This window comes from Mastigoproctus giganteus, chromosome 12 (genome assembly GCF_048544385.1).
Source record: "Mastigoproctus giganteus isolate SK-2022 chromosome 12, ASM4854438v1, whole genome shotgun sequence".
Lineage (NCBI taxonomy): Eukaryota > Metazoa > Arthropoda > Arachnida > Uropygi > Thelyphonidae > Mastigoproctus > Mastigoproctus giganteus.
In genome coordinates, this window is record NC_143586.1 from 163944643 (window position 1) to 163958564 (window position 13922).

The 13922-nt window shown below is 36.8% G+C and overlaps 1 protein-coding gene across 1 annotated transcript in view; it reads left to right on the forward strand.

The window, feature by feature from the left end:
* LOC150077561 (inactive hydroxysteroid dehydrogenase-like protein 1) overlaps positions 1–13922 on the forward strand; it is a 157673-nt gene that overhangs the window by 119314 nt on the left and 24437 nt on the right. The window contains exon 6 of the mRNA XM_090386921.1: positions 7694–7775. Coding sequence (XP_090243047.1) covers positions 7694–7775 — 82 coding nt within the window. The remainder of the gene's footprint in view (positions 1–7693; positions 7776–13922) is intronic.

Genomic DNA, 13922 nt, shown 5'->3' on the forward strand with positions numbered 1-13922 from the left:
GGAATAATCACCTCCTTATCCCTGCTAGAAAAATTCCTGTATATCATTGACAAGACACCATGAGCTACTCTTGCAGCTCGTCTGCACTGCTCAGAGAACTTCATATCTGCCTGCACAATTATCCCCAGGTCCTTTTCATTCTCCACCACTGTCAGTGTAGTACCGCAGAGTTGATACGTTGCTCTGGGGTTACTGTTTCCCATATGTAGTACTTTACATTTGTCAATGTTAAACTTCATTTTTAACAATTGCAGTCTCTTTTTTCATCTTGCAAATAAGAACAGAATGATCATCTCGTGCTAATAGTCCCTGTATTGTGATCCCTCTGATGTCATCTGGTCTGTTGGTATCAGAACAGCTGTGGAGTTTTAGAAGTAACAAACATCCATTATTAGTAGTAGTAGTGGCAAATAATGCAAGAAAGCAAGCTTATACAGCATAAGCACAAAAGGCCACCTAGTGGGTGTTTTATCTTAATTATCTACTGATAATCAGATTGCTTTCCTTTGTTACCTCTTTGACTTGGTAAGTGGTAATCAATGGACACTGCTCTTCGTGAACAGATGTTATTAGTGGGGTTCCCCAGGGTTCAGTTTTGGGCCATTGTTGTTTTCTATATTTATCAATGATATTGATGAAGGTGTATCAGGTTTAATGTCCAAGTTTGCAGATGATACAAAGGTTGGCAGGGTTGTACAGTAAAGACAGTACGCTACTCCAACTAGATCTAGATAAGTTCGGCAAATGGGCTGAGAAGTGGCAACTGAAGTTTAACATTGACAAATACAAAGTACTGCATATGGGTAGCAATAACCAAAGAGAAACTTACCAACTGTGTGGTACTACATTCAGGGAAGTGGAAAGTGAAAAAGACCTGGGGGGGGGGGGGTAACTGTGCAGTTGAATATGAAGTTTGCCGAGCAGTGCAGACGTGCTGCCAGGGCAGGTCATGGAGCCTTGTCAATGATATATAGGAATTTTGCTAGCGGGGCAGGCAGATGATTATCCCATTATACAAGGCAATGGTCAGGCCATACCTAGAGTACTGTGTACAGGTCTGGAGGCCTCATTTTAGGAAGGATGTAGAGTTGTTAGAATGAGTACAAAGAAGGGCAACAAGATTGGTGATGGGAACAAAAGGGTGCTCTTACCAAGAAATTCTTAAGTTCTGCAAATTGCGGTGCCTGTGAGGTGACCTGATTGAGGTGTATAAGGCCTTGAATGGCTTGAGCAAGCCGAATGCTGATGGGATCCTTTCTCTATCTCAGATTAAGAACCTGAGGGGGGCACAGATTCAAATTGAGGAAAGATAGTTGTAGATGTGTGGAAATTTGCCTTAAGCCAGCGGGTCATTGATTGATGGAACAGACGTCTATCTTTTGTTGTGTAAGTTGATAGCCTAAATAAATTTAAGGCTGAGCTGGACAGGCAAATGGAATGAATGGAGGGGTGAAATGGGTTTTTTTTTTTTTTTTTTTTTTTTGGGCTGATGCTGCATGAGCTTGCTTTCTTGCATTGTATGTATCTACTAATGCTAATGTTGGCTTAGGAAACAGTTATCCAATAAATCCACAAAAGTCTTGCTTCTGTTAAATAGCCAACCCACGAGATCCTGTGAATATCTGGAAATTTAGTCCCCCATTATAAGACTTTCTGGGTTACTAGTCTACTCTATATGTCTGCACAGTGTTTTACTCATTGCAGTCATTAGGCCCAGTGTACATACAAGTGTGCTTGCTTCTGTTTTTTATTTTTATTAATCCTAACACAGCTCATGTATTTGCTTATTCCAACACACACTCTCCAAACTGACTTGACGTTGCACTGGCTGCCTGTATCCACTGGATCCACTGCCTTTGATTTTGTAAGGCTTCTTAACTAAGATCGTATCCCCCTTCTGTACACATTGTACTCCCAATATTCAAATTCTGATGACTTATAGCCTAGTGACACAGTCTCTGATATCAACACTTTGTCTGCATTTAATTTACTGAGTACTTCAAATTCATCAAATTTATCTGCTCCTAGCATTAGAGTATATACAAGTTTACTTCTGTTTTTACTCTTATTAACCCTAAAGCAGCTCATATTTGCTTGTTCCAACAGGCCCCCCAGCAGGTATTGAAATCCCTGGCACCATTTTTTCCAGGCAGCTGCATCTTCTAACTGATAGTGCAAGAATCAGTTTTGCCTCTGCCTGTGGCTACTGTTAATCATTTAGTCGGTATACCCCCTCCCCAAAGCTAGCAGTTTTGAACCACCTAATACTACCTCAGTAACATCAGAAATTATTCTTGTTCTTCTTTTTAAGTGTATCTGGTCCCTGTGGAAACACTTCTGTTAACAAGTACATACCAAGTTAAGTTTCTACCTGTTGTAATAGTAATTATGGCATGTGGTACAAGAAAGCAAGCATATGAGCTTATTTAGCATCAGCCAAAAAATAAAAATAAAAAAAAAATCGCAACCATTCCCTCTAAATGTTTGTCCTGTTCCTCCTTAAATTTATTGGAAGAAACAGATGGAAGTTTGTTCCAGCAATTAACCACCCGCTGGCTAAAGGCAAATTTCCACACATCTATTCTACAGCTGTCTTTCCTCAATTTGAATTTATACCACCTTAGGTTTGTAATCTGAACAAGTGGAAAAATCCCATCAGAATTCAGCGTGCTCAACCCATCCAAGGCCTTGTACACCTCAATCAGATCACCTCGCAGGTGCCTAGTCTCCAGCCGCTGCAGTATGCAGAACTTAGCCTCTCTTGGTAAGAGGATCACTCCAGTCCCCTCACCAATCTTGTTGCCCTTCTCTGTACACTCAAGCAAATCTACATCCTTCCTAAAATGAGGCCTCCAGACCTGTACGCAGTACTCAAGGTGTGGCCTGACCATTCCCTTATACAGAAGGACAATCGCCTCCTTTTCCCTGCTAGCAAAATTCCTATATATATCATTGACAAAACCCCATGACTTGCTCTTGCAGCTTGTCTGCATTGTTCAGAAAACTTCACATCTGACTACACAATTACTCCCAGGTCTTTCATTTTCTACCACCCTAAGTGTAGCACCACACAATTGGTACGTTCCTCTGGGTTTTCTTTTACCCATATTCAGTACTTTGCATTTGTCAATGTTGCCACTTCTCAGCTCATCTTCCCAAATTTTCTAGATCCTGTTGCAGTAGCACACTGCCATTACTGTCATTAACAATCCTGCCAACCTTTGTATCATCTGCAAACTTCGACACTAAGCCTGATATACCTTCATCAATATTATTGATAAATATACAAAACAGTGGGCCCAGCACCGAACTCTGGAGGACTCCCCTAATAACATTAGTCCACAAAGAGCAGCGCCCATTGATTACCAACCTCTGTCTTTTCCCACTCAACCATCCTTTTATTCATTGTAGCAATTTACCCTTAATACCATTCTGCTCCAATTTGTACAGTAGTCTTCCATGCACAACAGTCAAAAGCTTCCCTGAAATCCAAGTATATGATATCAAAATTATTTTTTGTATCCAGTTTCTTTATAACATCACAATATCCAACCAATTAATATCCAATCAATCATAATATCCAAGACTTTACCTTAACAAACCCATGCTGTGTCTGAATTATTGCCGCAGTCTTGTCTAGATGATCCTGCAATGAATCTTTAACTAGTGACTCCATTATTTTACCCGGAACAGAAGATGAACTAACTGGTCTGTAATTATTTGTGTCACACTTCGATCCCCCTTTGTGAATTAGGGATACATTTGCACATCTCCAGTCCATGGGTACCTCCCCAGAGTCCAATGATGCTCTCATAATTATGGCTAAGGGTTTGCTTAGTTGCTTTGCCACCTCCTTTTATATAACTGGATAGATCCCATCCACCCGAGGTGCCTTTCTTATGTTTAACTTCAGCAATTTCTCCTCCACTTTGCTCCCAGTTATTACAAAATCATTAAGCACCCTGCTGCAATTTGATACCTTCTGGCATTTTAATAACTCATGTGTGAATATAGATGCAAAATACTGTTTGCTATCTGAGCAGGAAATGATTGACAAGGATCTCAAATACTCCTTCCTGTCACATCTGTGCAGAATTGCAGACACTTTCAATTTCAGTCCTAACTTGCAATTTTTTCATGGAATTGTTCTGTACTTATTAAATGCTGAAAATTACTTACTCTTAATTAACTACCATTATTACCTTCTCTTAAAAGACTGATAGGGTGCCTGTCTAGCCAGGTGGGCAGGAGCAGCAGTGCATAGCATACGCTTCTTGATTAGACTGGAGTTCGAGCCAGTGACCACCAAACATAAGGCAGTATGGCCTTAGTTGCTAATGCTCCTAAAAACCAAATAACAACAACAAAAGACTAATAGCTGCTCTACAGTATCATCAGCATATGCCCTGGCAGATATACACTGGTTCTGTTCTACCTGTCACTGTTGCATAATATATTTCCCTCTTCCCTGACAATCAAGTTGCTAACTATAGCTGCTTCCTGTGGGACAAGGATCTCTACTGCAGAAAATGTCTGTGTTATCTGATGCTGGAGCATGAGCTCAAGCATTGGGCTGGTTGGCTGAGCACTTGATGGGACCCTCTCTTTTATCCCTATGAGTGTGCCATCCTTATTCTTCAAGGTGTCATATAATTGTGACACCTTGAAGAATAGGGATGGCAATTATAATTCCATCGGAGCACAGTTTGTTTAACCTCCAAGCTCTCTGCAGTGAACACACAAAGGCATCCCCTGTGGGTTATGTCCTGCTAGAGACAGCTTCACAAAAAGAGCACAAATAACAAGCATAATATAATCCTGATTTTTTTTTTTTTTTTTTTTTTTTTAAGAAAACCTTTACTTTTGAAGTTCTGTTAACCAAACCATTTTCCATTTTGAGCTCTTTGTTTTGCTGCTCTAGTTTGAGACATGTTAGGCTCATTTAAAAGCAACACATGAAAATAAGAGATCAATAAGAATAATGCTATGCTAATCCTGCTTAACTCCAGTACAAAGTACCATCTTTTAAATTATATTACTTACGTCATGATAAAGTCACATTAGCAAAACATGTTTGTATTGCTATCAGTTATAGTTTACAGGCCTCTTCTGATACTGATTGTTGCTACATAGAAAACCTCCAAGTAATGCCTATATTAATGAACAATATTAGTAGAATTCAATCATTCCTATCCATATTACACAATGGTAGCAGCAGAAACACTGTAGTTTCATAAGCAAAGGCCAAGAAATGAACAAATTCACCAACTCAATCAAGAGAATCACAAATAACTATATTAGTAATTTTAAATCAAAAGCTACAAAAATTCTCATGCAATAAATTTCTATTTACTGAAAGCTGCACATCCTGCCTTGTCAGCAGACGGAAGGAACTGTTGAGGCCTATCAGCCTCAACAGTTCCTTCCATCTTCTTGTCAGCTGTTCATCACAAAATCATTTAGCTCCATGTAATTTGATATACTTCTGGCATACCCATTCCTAAAAGACCCCTCCTATATGAACAATAGATTCAAAATATATATCATTGGCAGTTGCAAAAAAAAAAAAAAAAAAATCAACGGTTAAATCATTCATATCTTTCAAACCAATATGATTTATCCCTATCCTTCTGGTGTTTATACAGGGTTATTCAAAATGAAGTCTGGGGTTTCAGAATTTTTTTTTTATTTTGGGAAAGTGCATGTATCAATCATTTTTAGCCATCTCGAAAGAACGCATAATATCTCAAGTTTCGTTCCCACGCTCACGATGTTCAGTATGCTGCATGGCTAACCACCAGATGGCGTTGGACACATACCGCCGTTCAGTCGCTCGTTTACCTGTGACGCCAGTTCTGCTCTGTTGCGACATGGCTTCAGAATGTAATGAGAAAGCTTTTACTGTGTTGGAGTTTCATGTAAGTAAATCTGTTACCGTTGTGCAATGCCACGTTGCTGACAGAGTGATTTTTTTTTTTTTTTTTTTTCTGATGAATTGACCTTCCATTTGTCGGGGAAAGTGAATAAGCAGAATTTGCGATTTCACTAAAGGCTTTCATATTGAACATTTTATGAGGTATGTAAAAAAAACTTCATTACTCTACTTGCATTCTGGAAATATTTCTTTCTTCCTATGTCTGCTCATGTGTGTACAGGAATTGTTTGAAACCCCAGACTTCATTTTGAGTAACCCTGTATAAGTAGCCATTACTATTTTTATTTACATTTGTATGCTGCTGTAGTCTTGGCAACCTCTTTTGATGTGTCCAAATTTGATGATGACACTGTTGTTAAAATCTGCATATCTTTTGAATAAATGCAGCATTATTAGACTTCACAAATTCAGTCCTTGCTTGGCAATAGCATTATCTTGCCTTGCACAGGTCATTAATGCAGATAACACCTGTTATTATAACAACTGCTTATCTACAACGGAGATAATTGCATTGTCAATGTTTCAAAAACTTTGAGCTGTATTGTGACTCCTGTTGACCCACGTTAACTTTATTAAATCATTAGCTGAACAAAATAAAGTAGGGGGAATCGGCAACTAAGGCTGTGTTGCTCTGTGTTCAAAGGTAGATTTTCTATTTTTCTGGATGAAAACCTCAAGTGTCCATGAGAAAAAAAAAAACCATGCTACCCTCACCTGAGACTGAATAACTCCACCATGTTGTGAAAAAGACTCGTACAATTTCCTTCGGTTATTGATGGGATTCAAACTTAGATCTTTTCCACCCAGTGTGGGGATGGCGGTGATTCTACCAGCTGTGCTACCCATACGGGCTTCAGTAGTCATCATCAAAACCTTCCTCTCCTACTGACTTAGCAAGTTCTACTATAGCACCGATTCAGTTTTTGGCTGGTTCAGTCATATTTCCTGAATGAACTGACTGTGGCCATATATTTTTCCAACACTCATTTAATGATAAGTTTTACTTCTTTGAGTGATAAAGATATGATTCCGATACAGTCCACAATTGAATTTCCATGCCGCCGCCACTTCAATTTTCCATCAATTCAATTTGGAATCATATTTTTCCAAAATCCATTGTAATGATTTTCTGATGTAACGAGTTTCAAAGGTAGATATGAGTTGATCTAATTGAAGAAATTTTACTAGGTGGTAGGAACATTACCTCAACATTTGGATAACTTTAATCTTTTGGATGGCCTGGATCATTATCCCAATAGTAACAAAACTTTGAAATCTAGATTTTTTTTCCACAAGTTCAATAGCACAGAACTTAACACGGGGATTTCCCAATAATTTTGTTTTTTTGCATGACGATTAGCTAGCCAAAAGCGGGAGAGATTCACAAAAAAGAATGGAAATGTTTAAAAATTACATCCAACATAACAGCAGGGTTTTTCCCTGTACAAAAGCTCAAAAATACTGTGTTATGCGAGGTTTGCCACAATTCTCTAACCGTGTTAGAGTGAAACCATATTATATAAGTACAGTGTTATGCGAGGATTGCTGCACTTTATCAATCGTGTTAGAGTGAAACCGTGTTGCGGAAGTACCGTGTTATACAGGAGTTGCTTGTATTACGTAAGTCAGGGAGTTCCTGTATTGATTTGTCCATTATTTTTAAATTCCTCTTAATATAATCAACAAAGCTTGATTAGCCCTGCTTACACAAAGCATTTCATTCTTTCCTGTTTCTTTTAACTATATTTTATTTTCAAGGAGAAGAGGAATCGTTGTAAATATGTCTTCCATATCCTCATTCTATCCATTACCTCTTATGGCAGTGTATTCAGCATCAAAGGTAACTACACTAAATTCTGATTATGTTTTATTTATTTAGCCATTAAATTAAAATTCATCTTGTAAAATATTTTATATTCAGTAAGAAATTTCTCATGGGATGTGATTAATTATTTGGCAGCTGAACTAAATGAAGAAAGGTTGATATTTTATTTAAGTAATTTATATTCATAATTGATGAACAGAGGGTTTGGAAGATTACTTTTTTTTTGTTTTCTTAAGGTTTATCCTGTCTGATAAAATAAAAAGTTCATTTTTGCCACTAGGTAACAAAAATGAACTTTTCTTTCAAGATTCTGTTTGGTTAATACCAAATATTGCTCAAAATTGGGTAATTAGTTTAGCATGACTGACTAGTTGCTTGCAGCATTACTGACTAGACTTATTAATAGATTGTCTTAGCAGCTGCCCCCATGAATATTCATTGATATACAGCAGACTCTCGATTTACCGAAATTCGATTAACCGGAATGCTTCAAGACTCCAAATTTAAAAAAAAAAAAAAAAAAAAAAAAAACCCAACCAGAAATCATAAAATTCAAGTAATAACTAGAATAGTTATAAACAGATATTTTGCAAGTTGGAAACAAGCAACAAGAAGCGGTGTTATAAGTTGTTATTGGGAGATTAATGTGCCTATTATCTTGCAACCTCCACTGTCTTCACACCTAAAAAAAAAAAAGAACAAAATGTTTATTTGTTTGTTTTTAGTGTGGTGCGTCGATTGTTGTTTTCCATTGCACCACAAAAAGACATTGGTTCATTATTTATGTCAGGGATGTCGAATTTTTTTTTTTTTTATAGTAAATTTTTTTTTTTTTTTTTGTTTAGAAATCGCAAAAATTATGGGTAAACACAAGAGTTGCGCTTTCAGTTAAAGACTTGAAATTATTCAAAAGTTTGAAAATGGTGCATTTTTTTTTTTTAGGATTGTAAAATTTAACAAAGAATAAAAAAAAATAAGCAATCAATAACGACGATCACGGCATGCACAAATTGCATAAGTGAGATCGGAGTAACAAGCAAAAAAATAGGAATGAAGAGAAGATTCTTATTTATTTATGGGTGTTTTTTTTTTATATGACTGAAGATTTCAATGAAGGTAATACACACTTCACCATAATAATGTAAAAGTCAACAGAAATCCAGCTATAGGTATCATCGCATGTGCAATAAGATCGAGTTTACTACTCGTTTATAATAGATTGCGCTAACAGAAGCACCCAATAAAACAAAGTGCAAATTGTTTTTTGTTGACCTCCAAAAATGTGCCTTAGTAAAATGTGAGCTTGCACAGGTGATAATAGTAAGTTTTCGCCTTAACCCTGTGAAGTTCATTTCAGAAATTAATTTTGACCCTTTATCATGGTGCTGACTAAGAGACTAAGTGACAGCAGTACTAGTAAATCTACCAAGAAAAGGAAAGCAATCGATTTGGATCAGAAAATTAAACTAATAAGAATGCATGAAAATGGTCAAACATTAACAAGTATCGTGTTGAATTCAGATTTGTCAATAATAATATAGTAGCAATATGTTACTAGTCATTCCCGAGTTACGTAAAACTCGACTAAGTAAGAAGTCCTGGAACGTATCTCTTACGTGTGTCGGGGACTTGTGTATTTTTGGATTAACCAGGAAATCGATTATCTGGGATTTGTTGTTTACTATCTATCCTGGAAAATCGAGTGTCTACTGTACTACTTAACCATGCAGTGATGTTGCCCCTACTAATGATATTAAGAGTAGGAGACTGGCAGAATTACTTAACAGTACAGGTCACTATTGAACAAAAGCCGAGAATTAGGGTTGAATTTGAAAGTGTCTGCAATTCTGCTCAGACACGATAGGAGGGAGTATATGATGAGAGCCTTGTCGATCAATTCGGCCCTGGAAAGATTGTGCAAGGCTCAAGGGGTAGAATTTTTTTCAGCCTGGTCTGTACTTGTTAACAGGAGAGACTGCTTCTACAGGGATGAGATACACTTAAATAGAAAGGGTGCAAGAATATTTGCTGATGCTATCGGCAGTGTTAGGTGGGTCGGAAAACTGCTAGCTTGGGGGGGATCACTTTCAAAAAAATATCATCATACAAGTCAAGAAGGAATGTGCAATCATCCGTTATTCAAACGTACATTTGTTTGTTAATTCATTCTAATTTCCTACGTTTACTATTTGCTAATATTTCTACAATAAAATCAATAATGTGTTTATAAATTGTATCACTGTAATCTGTTTTTAATTCTTCAATAAAAGATTCAAAATCAAGCCTATGTGGTTGAATATTTTAATAAAAAGATTTCTAACTTTGATCATTTTGAAAAATGATTAAGCAATAAATTTACAACACCGTAAATATTGTATTGTTCAAAATTCTTTAAGTTAATTATACGATCGTTATGACTTTTAGATCTGGCATTCTTTATGATATTTTCTGTAATTTCTAGGATTTTTTTACAAAGATTTGAAGTTTCGTTTAGTTTTAGAATAAATCTAATTATGGGTGTTAAAAATGATTTATCATTAAAGTTAAGTATAATATTACATTTTGAACCGTTGGATCCTTCTATATAATACAAGGACTAATAGATTAACAGTAGCCACTGCAGAGGTGAAAGTGATTCTTGCAGTGCTTCTATTGGAATGAGCAGCAGCCTGGAAAACAAGATGCAGGATATTTCATAGACTGCTGGGAGTCATTGCGGTACAAGTAAACACATGGGTTGTGTTAGGGTAGCTAAGAATAGGAACAGGTGCATGTATACTCGCGTGTACACCAATGCTAGGAGTTTGGTAAATGGATTTGGGCGCCTCCGTAGCCAGGTGGGAAGGAGCAGCAGTGCGTAGCACACACTTCTTGATTAGACCGGGGTTCGAGCCCGTCACCACCAAATACGGAGGATGCGGAAAGGTCAGGAAAGACCACCGCATATTCACGGAGCAATATGGCCTTAGTTGCTAATGCTCCTAAAAACCAAAATCTTGAAGATGAACCCCACAGTGGGAGGCCTGTTACTGTGTTGACACCTGCAAATGTGGAGGCCATTCATGACCTATTCATGCAAGACTGCAGAATAACATTGAAGCACGTTGAGACAACATTCAACATATCCCATGAGCTAGCTCATGATAATATGGTGAATAAGAATGAAGGTTTCTTTGAGTTAGTTCCTAAAGCACTAAATGCAGATCAGAAGTGAGAAAGAGCGAAGTGTTATGAGGTTATGCAGCATTTTGAAGTTAATGAAGCTCAGTTTTGAAGATGGTATGTCCCTATGGATGAAACATGGTTCCACTATTTTGACCTAGAAACAAAACAATGCAGTGGAAGCATTCCTCTTTCCCCCCTCCTAAAAAGTGTTGAGTGCAGAAGTCAGCTGGAAAAGTCAAGGAATCAGTCTTTTGAGATGCAGGAGTGATCCAGGTTGATTTCCTGGAACAAGATGCCACTGTCAGTGCTGAGTATTATTCTAGCCTACTGAGACATTTCTGTGAAGAACTGAAACTTAAGAAGCATGAGAAATTGGCCAAAGGAGTCGTCATGCATAAAAACAATGCACTTGTATGTGCAGCTTGTGTGTCTCGGGCGACACTGCATGACTGTGGGTTTGGATGTTATAGCATCTGCCCTACTCATCAGATTTGGCTCTGTTGAACCTTTTTTCTGTTTCCAAAAATTTCAAAAAGGACTTGAAAGGACAGAAATTCAACAGTGGTAATGCTTTGGTGGATGCAGTTGATAACTAGTTTGAGTCAAAACCTCTTCAGTCAGTGCTGTTGTTAGGCTGATCTTAAACAAAAGGAGGACAGTTCCCCATGAGCTGTGTTAGGTTTTCAGCCCCCACACACATTCAGATTGGCATGTGAACTTCTATAGGTATAATACACAATAGTGTGATATGGTCTAAGTCCGATGAGCCTAGAACCAAATGATATTCTGTTATGTTATCTCTATATAAATTGCAAAATCTTGGTTCAAACGTACAAGAACAAAAGATTGACACCAATTTTTCAGAATATGCTCTTATAGTCCTTCCGGCAATTTCTAGATCTATCTCCTGCCAGTTCCTCACCTTGCAGAAATCTGTATTAGTTTCAAACTTAAGCATTACTTGTGTGTGGAAAATCAAATTAACAACAAACTATCAGCATGTATTTCTTTGCTCCCTTGGAAGCTTTTAGAACACTTTGATTCCAGTTCCCTGCCTTGATCTTCACCTATTGATTTGCCAGTGTGTATGAGCTTTGACTTAACTCTTCATTCTTTACTGTTGCTTTTTTTTTAATGATTCAGTAATAATATTTTATTAATAATAGCTTTTATTCCCATAGTCTTCAGGATCAGACTGAGCTAAATGACGTACATGAAAAGGAAACAAAATAAAAAAATATTGCCTATTAACAAGTACCTCACACAAGGGTTTCACCTAAAATCATTGTCACTTAAGTTAGAAAGGGAAGGAAAATACAGTAAGTTGACAGGGCTTTTTGGTGTATTACATTGTTCTCAGTTGCTATATCATACATGAATGAGAAGTGGACCATAACTGAAGGTCATAAGCATGTTTTGAAGAGGACTTATCCCATTTGATTGAAAAGAATTGTTTTCTAGATTCCAGACACTGGAAATAACAATGAGTAAGCACCCATTAAGCATGCTTAAATCTTCAGATTTAAATATCTTGATTAGTAAGTGCCTCTAATTATACATAGCTCATAGTTTCTAGGAAGTTTGATTAAAATTTTGCCATTATTTAAACCCAGTTTATGAAAAAATCAATTATTATGATAAACTTCTCATTAACAATCACAGATTGATCCATGCTAATGCATTTTTAGTGACATTATTTTGAAGGCTAATCATGGAAATAAGCCATAAATTTGGTGTATCTGAATAACCATACCTGATAGAGGTAGAACCTATATATTTACAGTGACCTCAAACACAAGAAGCCTATTGTCATGCATGTTCAGTGTGTATACACACACAAAATTACTGACAGTGTCTGTATACCCTTTAACTATCACCAATCTAATTAACTCTTGCCATGGGGATTCCTGTAATAAATTCTTTATTACAGGCTCCAGTTATCAAATTGCAATTTCTGAAATAACTTTTGTCAAGATTTGTGAATGAACTGGTTTATTCAAAATAATCAAAAACAAAGCATAAGTTTCAAAATCAAATGCATATATTTCTGTTGAAAGTGATTTGGCTTCAAAAAACCATTAACCATTTTAGTATGTAACTGCCTCGTGCAAGCTCATTTAAAACAGTTGTTCCAACCTTGTTACCGTTTTCCTAAGATAGAGGTTCCAATAACATTCTTGTTTACTTAAACTAAACAACTGGACATTGCAATTGCTTAAGTACAACTGATTTAATGCTTTTGAGTGGATGATATTCATTCTTAAAGGATTTGTAATGATGTTGCAAAAAAAAAAAGTATTAATGTACATAAAATATTCTAGGGTACTCTGAAACGTGCATTTGTTAACATTAAACTCAAGCATTTAGGGCATAAGCCTCAAGCAACGGAGGAGTCTAGACTATGTATAAATATAGTGCAAGTGCATCAGATATAGCTATGTATTTCTGATGTGCTTACATTAAACTTAATTTTGATATGATGAGCTCAATATTTAATTAAAAATCTTTTTTTTCCCTTAACAAATAATATTTTAACTATGCCATGATATTTTGCATTTACTTAACAACCCTTAACTCATTGGTTCAATAATATTTTTATATTATGCATTACCAGAAGTATTAGCAAGGGTTTGTCAAGCTTCCTTTTTCTTTTGGCTTGGGTGGTTTAGGTGTGCCTCACTAAGTGATTGAAGGAGAGTCCTGCACTCTTGAAATTTGAGCATTTTGCTTCTTGGGACTTTTTGGAACTGTTATAGTCATGCCCTCAGATTGCACAGTGGTCACAAGTGCTCCCCTTTTGAGTGCACGTGTGGGAAGTGTGCCCAAATTTCATGCATTTATATTGGTAACTACCCAGTCCTATGTATATACACTTGTTTGGCGATTATTTGCCAAACCCTGGGTGATTAGTTCAACTGTCCAGTTATAGGTTTGAGCAGACCTAGACTTGGTACTATATCTTAGATTAAATTCTGAGTTAAATTGCTCTCAAACTGA